At 35.3% G+C, this 17,014-nt stretch overlaps 3 protein-coding genes across 3 annotated transcripts in view; 1 reads left to right on the top strand and 2 right to left on the bottom strand.

Moving 5' to 3' along the window:
- LOC135082486 (multiple C2 and transmembrane domain-containing protein-like) overlaps positions 1 to 8,387 on the bottom strand; it is a 34,990-nt gene extending 26,603 nt beyond the window's left edge. The window contains exon 1 of the mRNA XM_063977292.1: positions 8,086 to 8,387. Within this exon, the coding sequence (XP_063833362.1) occupies positions 8,086 to 8,090 (5 nt within the window). The 5' untranslated portion in view covers positions 8,091 to 8,387. The remainder of the gene's footprint in view (positions 1 to 8,085) is intronic.
- Positions 34 to 12,741, top strand: LOC135082512 (probable Golgi SNAP receptor complex member 2). The gene is made up of 4 exons (XM_063977315.1): positions 34 to 274; positions 387 to 492; positions 820 to 1,000; positions 11,523 to 12,741. Exons 1-4 carry the CDS (start codon positions 141 to 143, stop codon positions 11,729 to 11,731), a joined length of 630 nt encoding a protein of 209 aa, XP_063833385.1. The 5' UTR covers positions 34 to 140; the 3' UTR covers positions 11,732 to 12,741.
- A 1,157-nt stretch (positions 12,742 to 13,898) lies between these two features.
- The window catches only part of LOC135082434 (EF-hand domain-containing protein 1-like), a 48,550-nt gene continuing 45,434 nt past the window's right edge, over positions 13,899 to 17,014 (bottom strand). The window contains exons 15-16 of the mRNA XM_063977232.1: positions 15,332 to 15,484; positions 13,899 to 14,250 (exon numbers count right to left, since the gene is read on the bottom strand). Of these exons, the coding sequence (XP_063833302.1) occupies positions 13,990 to 14,250; positions 15,332 to 15,484 (414 nt within the window). The 3' untranslated portion in view covers positions 13,899 to 13,989. The remainder of the gene's footprint in view (positions 14,251 to 15,331; positions 15,485 to 17,014) is intronic.

Raw genomic sequence — 17,014 nt, 5'->3', positions numbered from 1 at the left:
AAAATGACACTCATTTTCTGTTTGACAGACGTCAATAAAACAAAACGTCAAATCCCGTAGAGTTGAGAGTTGAGATTTGATTCTAAAATAATTAAAATTCATGAAATTATTATAGAAATTTGAATAGAAGAATTGTAGAAATGGAAGTTTTATATCATCAAACAAATCAATTACTACAGGAAGCTTCAGATCTATTTCATAGGTTAGAAAAAGAACCAACGAACACTGACGACATCGAAAATGCAATTCAATCAAAAATTAATGCTGTTAACGCGTAAGTTACCTTATATTCTTTCCAAATCGTTGATATAATACTAATAAAACCTATCCACAGCATTAAAGTACACTACAATCTGTACTAATGATTATATTTATGTTAAATATAGGAACTGCGAGAAGTTGGATATATTCGTTTTCAAGACACCAATCAATCAAAGACCAATGGCCAAGATGAGGGTGGACCAACTGAAATATGACAATAAACACATACAGGTGCATACACTAAACAAGTTCATTTTAGAAATTTTATACTTGTACATAATACTCATTATACAACTTTTGATAAGATTATGTTTTCAATACCTACTTAAGATGTTTTAGTGATATTTTAAATAGATAAGTTGAAAGATTTTCAAGTTTCAAAAACATAGATTTTTAAAGTAAAAACTAAAAACTTATTTATTACTGTAGCTATCCACACCTGGAAGAACTAGAAACTTATTTCAAATATAGATTTTTTTGTACTTACTGTATATAGTAAGTCTAGCCTTATTAATAAACCTTTTTAATTAGAAAAATATAGCAACACTCTTTCCACAGGCCTCATTAGTAAACGCACAGAATAAAAGACGGAGGAGGGAGCAAGAGTTAGCAGACCGAGAACAGCTCCTAAGCCGAAGGTTCGGTCACGACCACACCGCCATCACGGTGGACTACATGGCTCAAGAGCAGACGTCGCTTGTCAATTCACACAGAAACGTTGATGAGATGTTACATACAGGTCAGTGTTTGATTTTACGTCAATAACTACAACAGAATTGACACAAATCTTAGGTTTCCACTCCTAATCTTCCTATGAACGTAGTAAAAGGTGACTATGGGGTAAAAGGCAACTAAAGGATAAATACAAATCAGGCATCCACCATTTTGTCTGGCTAGTATGAGCAAATCCTTTCTTTGCCTCTGGTAAATTAGAGACAGTAGTCTGTGTGCATTATAGTATGCATATTCTTATACTCAAATGTGAATCTACATACAGTCAAGAAACTAATCACAGGCTTCAATCAATGATTAAGAAAAGCGCGGGAAACGTCGTACTTGGTGGACGTCATTTTTCTTGCTCTTAACTTTTAAATTAGAAAAAAGGATCAGATTGGTGGTTTAGTGTATATTTAAGTGGTATTTTAAGTTATATTTATTATTTTATTATAGTGTAGTATTCACCTCTGCAGTTCTGGGTGAGTTTTGATTGTTTTTTCTCGTGATGAACGAGCCGGACGATCCTGGCGGGACAACCCCCCAGGCGTCTAGTTTTGTTACTATTACAACATGTAGCCAGTCAGGTATGGATACGGAAGGTTCTGTATTTGACACGGACGGATCTGAAAATGCTTCTAACCCTTCTAAGAGAAAGAGAATTGTTGTTCGTAAAGTTTGCAAGCATTGTAATAAAAAGCGCAAAAGTCGCCATAACAAATCATCTACATTGAGCCAGGTACCTAATGATACTGATTGTTGTTGTACGAACACTGAGAATGTTAATAGTGCTCCGAAAGTTGTTGAAAAAGAGAATTCTTTTGTTACCCCATCTACTCCTGCTGCTTCTCAGTCCCACACATCTGATTCAACACCACCTTACTCGACAAGTAGAAACTTATATGAGGCTACTGATGTTGCACCTTATGTTGTTCATATACAAAAAGAACAAACTATGCCAAATGAAAATTGTACTCTGCACCCTGTAACAGTAGGGCATTTCCTTAAACGAAAGTCTATAAGAGGCATTGTTGATGGTAGCATGAAAAAAATAGGTAGAAATCGAATTTCTTTGGCTTTCTCCCGATTTGAAGATGCCAATGCATTCCTTAATAATGACACGCTTAAGTCAAATAATTACAAGACTTTTATTCCAATTTTCAACATCACACGGATGGGAGTAGTCAGAGGAGTTCCTACAGAGTGGAGCGATGAGGATATCTTAAATAACATTACATTACCAATGGGTTGTGGTAAAATTCTAAAAATTAGACGTTTAAAAAAAAAGACTATTACAAATGGAAAGCCTGAATTTGTCCCCATTGAGACAGTGGTTATCACTTTTGATGGCCAAGTTCTTCCTAAAAGAATCTTTGTCTGCTACAACTCTTTGCCGGTTGATCTCTACATATATCCCACAATCCAATGCTACCAATGCTGTCGCTACGGTCATGTGAAGAACCAATGTAGGTCTCTACCGAGATGTTATAAGTGTGGTCTTGGCCACTCCGGAGATTCCTGTAATGTTGAGGAAGAAAATGTGGTATGTTTCTTGTGCTCAGGTCCCCATCAGGCCACAAATAGAAAATGCCCTGAATACTCACGACAAAAAAACATAAAAGAAACAATGGCCAAAAGTTGCATTTCCTATGCTGAAGCATTAAAACAGCATCCTCCAATTGGTAAATCATTTGCAGATGTTGTAAGATCTGGTAGCTCTACTCAATCTCAACCTTCTAGAAACCTTCAGAACTCTATCCCTAACAATAACCCAGTGTGGGATTCTTATAAAAAAACTGTTTTAATGAAACCTAGATCTCCATTCCAGCCAGGTAAAAGTTATGACCGAGAACAGCATCAAAGTTTTACCAATGATTATAATACCCCGTTTGGTCCAAGTAAAAATATTTTAGAAAAAAATGACAACTCTAATACTCTAACAAATATGTCAATTAAGGAATTAATTATTACACTGATTACATCTTTGAATCATTCTAATTTAGTACCGCCCAACGTTGCCTTTCAAAATAATGATCTCGTAGTTGACCTTAGTTCTGTTGCTGATGGCAAAGTTCTCCCTAGCAGTTCAATGGAACTGTCGAAGCATTAATAATAAAAAAAGTGATTTATTACATTTGATTAATGAATTTGATCCGTTTTTAATTGCTTTACAAGAAACCTGGCTTCGTCCAGATTCCAACTTCAAAATTTCTGGTTTCTCATGTGCCAGAGAAGATAGGTATGACAATTATGGTGGAGTAGCTTTGCTAGTCCACCACTCTATTCCATTTATTCATATTCCTGTCCCACCACACAATAATGATTTTTCTATAATAGCTGTATCCATACATAACACCAGTTTTGTATCTGTTTATATTCCTCACCCGTCAACCACTATTTATAATGAAGTAGAACAAATTCTTAGCAGAATACCTAAACCTATCATAATCATGGGGGATTTTAATGCACAACACCAATCATGGGGTAGTAGTAGTTCCAACTACTATGGTAATAGAATATTAGATTTTCTGGACAACAATAACTTGTGCATTCTTAATACCGGAAATGCTACTCGGCGTACTCAACCTCATGAAGGTGTTAGTGCCCCTGATATAACTATAAGTAGTCCTAATCTTGCTTCATCTCTGACCTGGTACACTCTTTCTTCCACCTATGGGAGTGATCATTTTCCAATTGTTTTTTCATTTCCGGATATAAATAAAATTTGTACTAGACGCCCTCCACGGTTCAAATATAAAATTCAAGATGCTGACTGGAATCTTTACAAAGAAAAGGTAGAGCAGAAAATTCAAACACTGCCTATAGTTCAAAATGATAATTACATCTATTGCGCCGAAGCACTAGCATCTGTTTTATTAGAAGCGGCAGATGAAGTTTTTCCCGCCAAAAGTAGTATCAGAAATAAATTACCCCCTCCCCCTTGGTGGGATAGTGAATGTACGGTCGCTATCAAAAAGAGAAAGGAAGCTGAAAGATTATATTCCTCCCATTCTACAGCTGAGAATTTTGATAATTTATCAAACTTAATCAACAGTACTAGAAAATTATTTAAACAGAAAAAGTGGGAAAGTTGGAGAGGTTTTTGTCGTTCTATTTCCCCTGATACTTCGCCATCTGCAGTTTGGACCAACATAAGGCGCTTTCGATCAGCTTATAAAGTTCCTACACCTAAGCTTCTACATGAACCGCTAGTTGAAAAATTCCTAGATAGTCTTGCCCCTTCCTTTGTCCCCCAAGATCTGTTAATTTCAAATGAACAGTTATCTTTTCATTCTGATAATACTGGATTAGGCAATCCTTTCAGTCTTTCTGAACTGAAAGGTATTCTCTCATATGTAAAGGATTCTGCACCCGGTACTGATGGAATTCCTTATTCTTTTCTGGTTAATTTAAATGATTCAACTTTAACTTACTATTTATCCCTTATTAATTTTATAATGAATTCCGGAAGTATTCCTCCTCATTGGAAAGTTCAAGAAATAATTCCGATCTTAAAACCAAATAAATGTCCATCCAACGCCGAATCTTATCGTCCAATAGCATTATCTTCTGTTCTTTTAAAATTAGCTGAGCACCTTATTAAAAATAGACTTGAATGGTTTGTAGAAAGCAAAGGTCTACTGAGTAATTTTCAATTTGGCTTCAGAAAAGGTAGGAGCACTGCAGACAGTATTGCTATTTTTATTACCGACATTAGGTTAGCCTTCTCAAATAATGAACACCTTCTTGCAGCATTTCTAGATATATCAGCCGCCTACGACAACGTAGTGTTATCAATCCTTAGAGACAAACTAATAAAATTAAATATTCCTGGTATTTTAATAAATTTCATTATAAATATTTTAGTAGGACGTAGTATTAACGTTGTATGTGGCGATTCTACAAAGTCTAGATTATTATGGAATGGGTTACCGCAAGGGTCAGTATTGAGCCCACTCCTTTTCAATATTTACTCATCGGACTTAGAATGCTCTATTAATAATAATGTTAGTATTTTGCAATACGCAGATGACCTTCTCCTTTACTTTTCTGATAAAAGCGTTGCAAAGCTTTGTGCTTCACTTAACCATTCATTACAAATGCTTAAGTCATGGCTAGATATAAACGGTTTAAGTCTTTCTGTTGCAAAAAGCTCGGTTGTACTTTTTTCTCGAATGCGTTGCCCTCCTCCGGTACTAGTTGAGTATAATAATCTAAGTATTCCAGTTAATAATGAAGCCAAGTTCCTAGGTATAACTTTAGATTCGAAACTTACTGGAATGTCTCATTTATACAATATTAGTGCTAAATGCGAGCGTACACTTAATATATTAAGATGTTTAGCTGGAGTCTGGTGGGGCGCTCACCCATTTAATTTAAAACTTGTTTATAATGCTTTAATAAGAAGCTCCCTTGACTATGGCACACAGTTTTTAGAACCATGTAGTTTAGTAGGAATTAAAAAGCTTGATGTCATTCAGACAAAAGCGCTTAGATTAGTAGTCGGGGCAATGAAATCTAGCCCAAATAATGCTCTGCAAGTTGAGTGTACAGACCCTCCTTTAAGACTTCGCCGTCAGTACCTTTGTGATAGATTCTTATTTCGAGCTTTTCAGTTATCAAACCATCCTTTGTTTCCTAAATTAGAAGCTTTGTCGGAACTAGTACAAAATTCTTCATACTGGTCTCACAAAACACCACCATGTCTAGTCATTAGCTTTCAAAAACTTCTTTCTTTACAAGCCCCTACTCACAAATCTATGTATCTTCCTGTATTTTGTGCAAACTATGATTCTCTAATACTTTCTCCAAATGTTAAATTTGATATTGATATTTGTAAGTCTGATATTCATGCAAATATTAAATTTAATATGATTTTAGACAATGATTGGAATGGTTGGCATCATTTATACTGTGATGCCTCAAAACACTCAAACAATGGACATGTTGGTGTAGGTGTGTACCACTCCCAATATAAAATAAGCCAGATGATAAAACTTCCACCTGAATCATCTGTTTTCACAGGAGAGTGTTTTGGCATTTTCAAATCTCTGGAATACATTCTACTTATGAAACTCAAAAAAGCTGTAATATTCAGTGATTCCAAAAGTGCATTACAAGCCTTAGCTAAATTCCCATTCAAATCAAATTGTTCCTATCCTGTTATTATTGACTGTAGAAAACTATTGCTCACTTGTTCATTATTAGGTACTGTAGTATCTTTTGCTTGGATCCCCGGACATTGTAAAATTTTTGGTAATGAAAAAGCTGATTCTTTAGCTAATAATGCTGTGACTGTAGGCGACATTTTCCCCTACAAAAATTACGTACACGACTTATTAGCCTTACCTAAATGTTATATGCGTGAAAAATGGCATGAGGAGTGGGACATCAGTAGTCAGAGTAAAGGGAAATTGTATAAGCTTATTCAACCCTGTATACCGACAAAACCTTGGTTTTTTAGAACTATACTTGATAAATTTTCTGTTTCAAATATTATCCGTATGAGACTGGGGCACGTGTGTTCCCCAGCTCATTTAGCAAGGCTTAATATAATTGAAAATGATGTGTGTGACTGTGGCGCGGAGTCAGGTGATTTGAATCACATTTTCTTTGCTTGCCAAATTCACGATCATTCCTTCTTTATGTCATCTCTCCTAGCCCTCCGTGTCCCTCTTCCCACGTCTATACCTTGTCTCCTTGGTTTAAATGATTTTGATATTTATAAATGTATTTCTGAGTATTTAATTTTAAATAATATTAAACTTTAATTAATTTCTAAAGTATTTAATGAACTGTTAATTAATATCCTATCCTTTATATATTTTATTCTTGTATACTCAACTTCTCACCTTCCAACCTGATCCTCATCCTTTTTTGTATTCCACCCCGGTTTGTTTTTTACCTAAACGTTTCCTAACCTTTTCTCCCACACCGTTGTGGCTAAACGCAAACCGCGAAAGCCAAGAAAAAAAAAAAAAAAAAAAAAAAAAATCAATGATTAACTTTGGAGCTAATTTTGAATGAGATTTCAGAAAACAATTTTTAGACATGCACCAATTCAAAAAGGTACTTGTTCATCATTTCTCAACAGTATTGTTGTATCTAGTTCAATGAAATCATGTTACAGTAGATTATTTATTTATTTGATTTATTATTATAACAATAAATAATAATATATTTTTATATTACTAACTCTTATTAACATACTTAGTCATTACTGTGGTTGTATTTATGTGTAAATTTATTATAAACAGGTTTTTGTTTATTGAAACCATCTAGTTGAATTTATTACAATATGTAAATTATACCTATCTATATATATAAAAGAAAGTCGTGTTAGTTATTCCACTTATAACTCAAGAACGGCTGAACCGATTTAGCTGAAAATTGTCAGGGAGGTAGTTTAGAGCCAGGAGAAGGACATAGGATACTTTTATCCCGTTCGAAATAAAAAAAGTCTGCTTATTTATTGCCATTAAGGCGGAACAAAGTTCGCCGGGTCAGCTAGTTTTTAATAAACTGACAATATTGATTAGCAATATCACTTGTGTGGGTTCTCCGTTCTGTGCATGTACTACTAACTTACTTAATAATGTAAATCGCGAGGAATATGAGTGTATGGAAAATATAATTAAGTATGATTTTGCAAAAAACATGCTATAATCTGACACACTGTCGGAGGATTGTACACAACTTTGGTTAAAAAAACCATTGATCGTCAATATAATGGTATTGCGTAGGCGTGTGACGTCATTCGCGAAGAGCCCATGCTGTTATACCGGTCGCCGGCTGACCATCTACTCTGACGATATTTTCCGAAACAAATTACCTACTTAACACGCAATCTCCGTGATTAACACGAAGTTAAAAACAATACCTCGATTACCATTAACATGTAATTGAATGACGGTGTTATGTACGAGTACCTATATCGGCTTTCGAATAGTTTCGTTACAGTGAGCGATTGGCATTCCGGTTTTATTGTTTATGTTAAAAGAACCTTGAAAATTGTGCCAAGTTGGGTGAAGTTTACAAAAAGTTTGTATACTGTATTTCTGTGTTAGATAAAACCAAATAACTGTAAAATACTATAGATTAAAAACTTACCACATTCTGAAGAAATAAAGTACACGACACAGCACAAGCACAATGTTTGTTTGTTCTTATCACATCACAACTGTCCAACGAAAGTGAAGTGCAAGGCAACGACAGCACGATCACAACCTAGGACGGCTACATTCAAGATCGAGTTAAACGTTGCTTATTTCTCAATAAACTATCGTACGTGGAACGGAGGTAACTCGGCAAATAAAAAGCGAACACGCTATCCGATTCATAGCAACTCCTTGACTGGACTCACGTTTGCCGTATAAGATTATTATGATGATTAAAACATGGCAACGAGTTGTATTGCCTCCGCCGTGTTTACCAGACTAATAACTGAGAAACGAATGATAATATAATAAAGGTATCGTAAAAAATGTTTACGGCAGCTCGCGGAGTTCTTCATACATTAGTTTTGCATTGACTTTGAGCGTGATTTGGAATAGACTGGTTATGCTAATTTTTGCCGGCCTAACAGTAAACAATGTATCGGTTTAAAGGTAATAAATATTCAAACAAATGGTAAGGGTTAAATTAAATTAGACCTTAGGTTAGGTTGATGGAATGGTACAGTCGAGTTCATATATTGGCAATGCAATGCTCAATGTTTCAAAATATTATAGCGCAGTAGCGCAGTCAATACTAGGTCTGTGCTACCGGAATATGTTAATGAACAGTTAATATGATCACATTTTATTGATGTTTGTATTGAATTATATGATCGTTAAAACTCTAACAACATTTTGAAATATTGGCACTGCCAATATACAGGGTGGAAACGTTAAGTGATCTCACTCGATTATTTCTAAACTATACAAGATATTTAAAAACTGGTTACTGATCCTGAAAGTGCTTCATGAGCTCTTTCAATCGGTACCAATAATATGTTACAGAATAAACTGGATCCATCTGAAAATTCAATGTTTCTAGCTTCCATACTAAATGTATGCCAGACACACCATATTAGAAGTGTATTTTTTTTATTGAATAATAAACTCTTAAAATAAACTCGTAAATCGTATTCTTATTTAAAATTATTCATGGAAAACATTGGTTTTAAGCTTTACTTGCTATAATATTGTCAAGAGATGAGTGTCATGACTGTTGTAGTACTAAATGTATGGAAGGAGGAAACATTGAATTTTTGGATAGATCCAGTTTATTCTGTAACATATTATTGATACCATTGGATAGACCTTGTGAAGCACTTTTGCAATCAGTAATCAGTTTAACGATATCATGTGTAGTTTTTAAAATAATGTGACTTTACCAAATATATGGAAGCTGGAAACATTGAATTTTCGGATAGAACCAGTTAATTCTGTAACCTATTATTATACCGTTTGATAGAGCTCATGAAGCATTTTCAGGATCAGTAACTAGTTTTTTGATATCTTGTATAGTTTAGAAATAATCGAGTGAGATCACTTATCGTTTCCACCCTGTATTTATGAACTCAACTGTACAATTGATTGTCATAATGCTAGCAAGCGATCTCTTCCAGAAAACTCGATATTGCTTATTTGACAGCAACAAAATAAACACGTGATGCTAATAAATAATTAAGATACAAATTATATTACGCAAAGTTGTAACAATTGAACTTTTTATACACATCATTGCCATTACAATGCAGTTCCCATCGTTCTGTCTCGTTTTTTAATTATGGTACATTTTTTATAACACACGTTTGCGATGTGCCAGGCCATAATTTGGCTCAGTTATCCCTTGTCACGCGACACAACACAATAATTGCTCACAACATCTAATTACACCATTGAGACACTCCAAGCGAAATAGTTCTTCACTAAGGGCAAAGGTCGGAAAGTGCAGAATGTATGTACAGACAGCATACCAAGCTGTAAAATGTGCCATTATGCAACAAAAATGTTAAGTCTGATTGCTGTCGACCGTATAAGTATTCCAAAGTCCCAGAGTGCATTTTTGCAATAATAAAACGCTTATTTTATACACAGAAGGTCAATTAAGAAATGCAAAGTGCAGCAAGGACACTATTTTACCTAATTAGTAAGAGGGGATTGCAACGCTCAGAGTTCAGGGCAAAGGCCTTCACTGAACGAGTCCTCTGGTATTCGTAACAAATTGAAAACCTTATAAAGAAAATGATAAAATAGAAATAACATTTTTAAAACAATCTCGACGCTGATACCGTCTGAAGGTTGATAAAAATGCGCGCTATTAGAATAAATTATAGTAATGAAGCCTATCTATGCGCTATATTGCATTAGTTGAGTAGATTCTTAACGCTGTATTCGCCAAAGCTAATTAATATTCAACGTTAACTTGAACAGTCTCCGCCAGGAAACATTGCTTCCTACTTAATGAGTATTTTAATTTTCGCTATGTTAGGTAGTCTTGGTTTCCGGCTAAGCAGATTCTAGTTTATTTTTAGAATTCAATATCATGGACTTTGGTGTGTTATTTCTAGCGTTTACTTTATAATTTAAACGGTCAATGTTACGTTATGGTTGTCAAAATGAAATAAACAATGGAAAATTAATTTGCTGTTGCAAGATCATTGTATTAAAACGTAATTTAAAACGATTTAAAGATAAGACATCTCTCACTTACACCTATCTATTGTTTCCGAGCTAAAAGGGCAATTAAAACGTCCTTGCTACATCAGGAGGTTGTTAAATACATGTTTGTGGTGCAAGTGGAATGTAGCTATAAATATATTCAAATAATAAAACGAACGTGGGTATACCTACGTTTTATTGCCTTAAATTACCTATGGACTTTGCTTCTTTAACTTATTTTTTCCTCAGGTTTTAATCAATTTATACAAGTATTAAATCTTCGTTGCGCCTTTTATAGATATACGACCTTTTAAATTGGCGTAGTGGTTAAAGTAATTCGCCTTGAAATCAGTTCCAAGTCTTGGTTTAATACATTAAGAGAACGATTTGTTCTAGATTCACTTGAATCTAGGTGGCTTTAATTCGAAGTTTTAGTTAGCTACTTCCTATATCGTACCTTCGGTAAAACAAGGGCGTGATGAAGTTTATTTTGACTACGATCTCATAAAGGTAGCAGGAAGGCGTTAAAACTCATAAAACTCATTTATTTCTGTAAATAGGCTTAAAAAAAGCACTTTTACGTTGGATAACAGGCCGCTACTAACCGGCAATTATTGTGGAAATCATTGGGGGATGCCTATGTTCAGCGGTGGACCTCCTATGGCTGAAATGATGATGATGATGATGATGAAATTAATTGATTTTTACAGTTTCCATTTGCATACAATAAAATAGAGATGATAATAATTTAAGCCATTTTGTTACATTAAAACGTTTCAATTGTGCCCTTGAACCAAAGGTGCGAATTGTATACGAGGATGTGATTCTCCGTGATTGTCTGTCGCTTATTACATTTTGTTTTTTTTTTACAAAACTAACTCGATTAATTTTGTTTACCAGGTTCTAACATATTGGACACGTTGCGATACAACAGGGAAACGCTCAAAGGCGCGCACAGAAGGCTGATCGACCTGGCCAACACACTGGGGCTGTCCAACGCTACCATCTCCCTGATAGAGCGAAGGGTGGCGCAGGACAAATACGTACTATTCGGCGGAATGTTCGTCACTTTGGCTGTAATCGTCCTGGTTATTGTATACCTTACGTAGTTAAGTGCCTTTAAGTTATTTGAGTTCATCTTCAAACAAGCGACATTTATATTGAATGACTTGTGGTACAAAATCATTTATAAATTAAGTACCTATGTTTGTTTTTTGTTTTGTTCGAGTAGAGGTCATTTTTGACAAGAACAGTATTTGTTGCTCAGAATTTTAAAAAAATCGAAGGATTTATTATGACCATCGTATAAACTCAAGAATTAAATTGTAATTGACCGAATTTTAAAATTGTTAAAAATTACACAGATTGCAATCTTTAATCTATGCTTGAATCAAGTTTTGTTTCAGAATACGGCCTTAGGAATTGCAATACGTTATGTAGCATTATGCCTTTATTTAAGTAGAATACATTTTAATCTTCAACCTTTGAACACTGTTATGGCACTCTTATGATCTTTTGAACAGACGTTGACATGTTTATGTTTAATAGCGCACTAATGGTTTTTACAATTAAATAAACAATGTTGTCATTTTTAGCACCTGTATTCTAAAAGGAATCGAAAACTGGGTAGTACACCTTGAATTTCATTTGTTTCGTCTGATATTTGGCAACTTTTATTACCACTTTTTTGTGTCTTTGAAATTAAATTATTATAATGTGTCTTGTATTTTCTGATAAAATAACCAGTTTCGAGCCGTGAACCTAAACTATGTCATCAGGTTTGGATTGGACCAAGATTTGTTAATTATTTTCGAATTTATACCAAGTGTCTTGATTACATTCCTTTATACCTACTTTGACGTGTGTAATAAAAATAGGAAACCGGGCGGTGATTCATGTGAGCTTTTCTATGTTACTACATTATATTATTATTTATTGTGTTATTTAGCATTTACTTACATAATATCGCTTATTTAGCTTTTTGTACTACGTATACAAGTTGTGTGATTTCAAGATCTAAAGTAAGCCCCGTGGATATGACTATAATTGTTATTATCGATGTAAAATATTGTATAAATATTTATAGCTAGGTGAAGTCCAATAAATGTTATAAATATTATTTTTAAAATGTATTTTTAATTTCTTAGTTCCCCAATCGTTCCAATAAAAAAAATTGTTACAATGCAAAGTTGTTTTTCAAGTGACTGGTTGTCAAGGGACTAAATTCTAAATAAATATTAGTTTCTCGACGCGACGTTGTAACTCACCTGTGACCTTTGAATGATGATGATAAACATTTTACTAGCCAAAATTACTTGAGTTAGATACCTATTGTGTGCCTACCTTACAAAACAAAAACATGTATCCAAAGTCCAAACAAATACCTTATACAGGGTGTCCCAAAAAGTAGTGTCAAGCCAAAGCCCAGACGTAGAGCATACCATAGCATAGAGGGCTACCCAAATAACCGTGACTTGATAGTTTTCGAGTTATATTTTTTTTTACAACAACAAAAGTTAGGAACACTGTTTACAAAATGAATGTGACATTGATATACCTAACAGGTATAGGTTTTAAAAAATACCGAAAACCATGATTGTGTCAAGCGCGGCGGGCGGGGTTCGAACTCGGATTTCTGACTACTGTCATCCTGTATCGGATGCGAAATAGACGAGATCAACGGGATTATGTTCCTCAAGCAAGAGTACATTTATTTTATTTTATTTATTTGGAAAACAAAACAGATTACATTCTTTACATGGTTTAAAAAATACTTAAATGTAGATATAGACTAAATGTGACCCTATATATGTTTTCACAGATTCAGTATATTCATCAATGTATAAAAAAGCTTTTTGTTTTTGCAGGCTACCATATAATGAACCAAAAACTGTAGCGCAAACCTGTGCGAACCGTCTCGGGTTGCTAATCGCGCATAAAAATTGGCCTTTTGCACTCGTGCGGAAGTCTTTAAGATCAATGTTGTGGGTAAGGCCACGCAGTAATGGTTAGAGTAGGCGCACACCGTTGATTTTTCGTCGGCCGATAGTTTAGTCGGGCAGTTGATCAGTATGGGCATGTATGGGAGTGCGCACACTACGCCGATTCGATTTGGCCGATTCTTCATACAATTTAAAATCGGGCACAACTATCGGCCAACTAAAAATCAACGGTGTGCGCCTCTTAGTAGTGGGCCTGAACTTGGGGTCCCGCCATAAATGAAAATTTCCGAAGAAAATGGAAAAGTTTGCAAAGTAAAATGATAACGAAATATCATGAAATGAAAACGTTAATTTATTATAATAATCAAAAATAAAAGTACACAAAATGAGTCAAACTCTAAAAAGTTTAGAATTTAGATTAAAATTCACGTAGGTCTCTTATGAGGGTCACAGCAAGGCATCTTAGGCTCTACGTGCGGACAGGCGAAGGCAACATCCTCTTCCTTCTTCTCCGCACAAGGCCCGGTGGCCTCTGGTGTGGGGTTGACGCAGACATCCACTTCTGGGGAAGGCAATACAGGGTGTTCGGCCACTCGGACCGCGGCTGGCGATATCTCGGGAACTTCGCGACGAAGCTTCTTGACTTTCTCGTACGCATCGGGGGCGAGACGCATAAACTCTGGCACCTTTGTGGTGGAGAAAAAACGGTTAGAATTTGTAGATGAAGATTCGAATGAGATGGAAGCGAGTGTGAGAAACGAATTATGAGAATGTAAAAGGGTAACCTGACATTAAGGAAATCATTACCAGTATTGTAATTATTTGAATCTTTTTTAACCCCCGACTTTTACTTAATTATTTAATTAGATGGTTGTTTGCCGCGTGTATGTACTCTACCTGGCTTGAAACACTAGATGGAGTTTAATGGTGAAAAAGTATATTTTATTTAAAAATATATAGAAGAACCAAGTGTGAAAACTCAGCCCTTATGTAAATACGCGAAACAGATAAAATCTTACCTACCTCCTTACATCGAATAACAAAGAAACATAAAAGCAAACCCTATTTCCAATATGGAACAGCAGTGGCGATAATCATTAGCATTTTATTATGTAAACACATTGATATGCCGCAGTAGAACAATGTCGTTTGGCGAAATTTCGACAACATTCTCTTTGTTAGCTGCACCGAAGCATTCCGCATAAAAAGCTTTGTGCCTTCTGGAAATGGCACGTCCCATAAAAACGTCTTCAACACTATCGCGGCTGAGTGCTGGGCCAGCATAAATTTTCATTACAATCTTTGTAATAAATTCAGCTAACAGACAGCATTTCCGTGTAAGAAATCGTAGGAGCATTCCGCTTGCATTACGGACATTTTTACGTATTTACATAACCGAATTCAGTTGTAAAGAAAAAGCCTACAGCTTTAGAATTTAGGGTAGCGATAGCGATTAAATCTAATACCAAGGTGATGTTTCTTTGACTAAGAATTTGTAGGTAAGTAATCGCCATGCTTCGTATCGATCTATGTTAAAAAAGCTTTGCCTACTTTGGAGATCAATGTGATAATGTCAGACTAGGTAACATGGTTGCGTTGCTTTATGTTCTATTAATTACTGTCCTAGTGAAAAACGGTTTGAAGAAAGACAGAAAACTGATGGTCAACGGGTAGAGAATGTAGGTAGTTAATATATACCGTCATCAAGCCCGCTAGTACAACGAGATGTGTCCAAAAAAGTGTAAATACTTAATAAAATAAATATACCTGTTTGCAATCGACGCCATAAGTCCCAAGGTATCCAGGCAGCTGCGGCTTTTCTTCCTGCACCTCTCCTGTGGCGGCGGCCAGTTGGGCACTCGGGATGAGCTCATAGGGACATTCGTCTCTTGCTCGACGCTCGGCGCGTTCCTTTGCATCCTGAGATTATGGAGGACAGTGGTTGAGGAAAGGGAGGACAAGGGTGGAGGGTAGATGAGTTAGAGATTTCCATCTATTTATTTATTTCTGCCATGGGCACTCGGGATTAGCTAGTAGGGATACCCGTCCATTGCCCGGCGCTTTCCTTTGCAATTTGCAACCTAGGAATATGGAGGACAGTTGAGGAAAGGGAGGACAAGGGAGTAGAAGAATAGGTGAATTTTTAGGGATGTATAACAATTTTTTTTATGTCTGGGCATTAGCGAAGAGCTTGCAAGCACACAAGGCCCGTACCCGGCGCTCGACGCGTACCTTTGCATCTTTGGAATAAGGAGGGTAGCGGTTATGAAAAGGGGGACATAAAGGAGTGAGGAGGGTAGGCGAGTCTTTAGAGATTTCGATATTTATTAATACCTTTGTGCTTTGCACTTAATACAAATGTTGTAGGGTGAAGCCAAAGACTTTCCACGGCTAATTACTTCATCTCAAGGTAAATGATAGAGACCTACATTTTATTTCAATAGTATTGTCTTAAGTTACTTGATTTTAGAAAACTAATACTAATTTTCAGGCGATCATTTTGTACACGTGGAAACTCAAGAAAATATTCTGTATGATTTCCTATAACTGTATTAAGTAGATACCGTGGAAACGGGGAAACTTTTATCTAATAAGGAAATTCCTCTCCAAGGGCTGCTGTTCCCACGGCAGCTCGTAAAATTAACGAAAACTGTTTGGTAATTTTTTGTAACGATCTTTGTAAAATTATTCCGTAGGGAATATGATACGGGAAAGGTTTTATGTAATTAATTAGAGCTTTACTTTATATGGTCTTTTTATCTGCGAAATCGATTTTCGTAATTCGTGTTCTTATTATGGAGTTTCATTTTTGTTGATAGAGGTTCTTGGAAAAACAAATATATCATGAAAAATATTTGTTTATTTTCATTCTTATCCTACGCTACCTTTACTTACTTTATGACCCTATATATTTATGAACTCTACATTAACTGTGACTACGGTAACATGAATACTTAAATAAATAATTCTAACGCAAATGGTTTCATTGGTCATTTCTTATCAATTATCATGGCTAAGCTAATGCGATTTACATAATAATTTTAATAATATCACACTAGGTGAGCAGTTTAGTTATAATTATGTATCTACTACTCATAGTACCTATTAAAGTTTTCTGTGTAAAATACTAATATTTTTCCAATGTATAAATAATTTACAAATTCCCTTTATAGTAATTAAATAGTTAATAATATGACTTTCATCAACTAACAGAAAATAAAAACTAAAGCTAGACTACCTACTTCAAAGCCTAGGCGCAGACCACCGATTTTTAGTCGGCCGATAGTGGATCCCGATTAATTTGTATGAAGAATCAATCAGTGTAATACGCGCACTTCCATACTTAGTCTATACATGCCCATACTGATTAACTGCCCGACTAAACTATCGGACGATAAAAAATCAGTGGTCTGCGCCTAGGCAAAGACTTACAACATAATCTTAAAATCA

The sequence above is a fragment of the Ostrinia nubilalis genome, chromosome 2 (genome assembly GCF_963855985.1).
Source record: "Ostrinia nubilalis chromosome 2, ilOstNubi1.1, whole genome shotgun sequence".
Lineage (NCBI taxonomy): Eukaryota > Metazoa > Arthropoda > Insecta > Lepidoptera > Crambidae > Ostrinia > Ostrinia nubilalis.
This window is presented reverse-complemented; position numbering and strand designations above follow the sequence as displayed.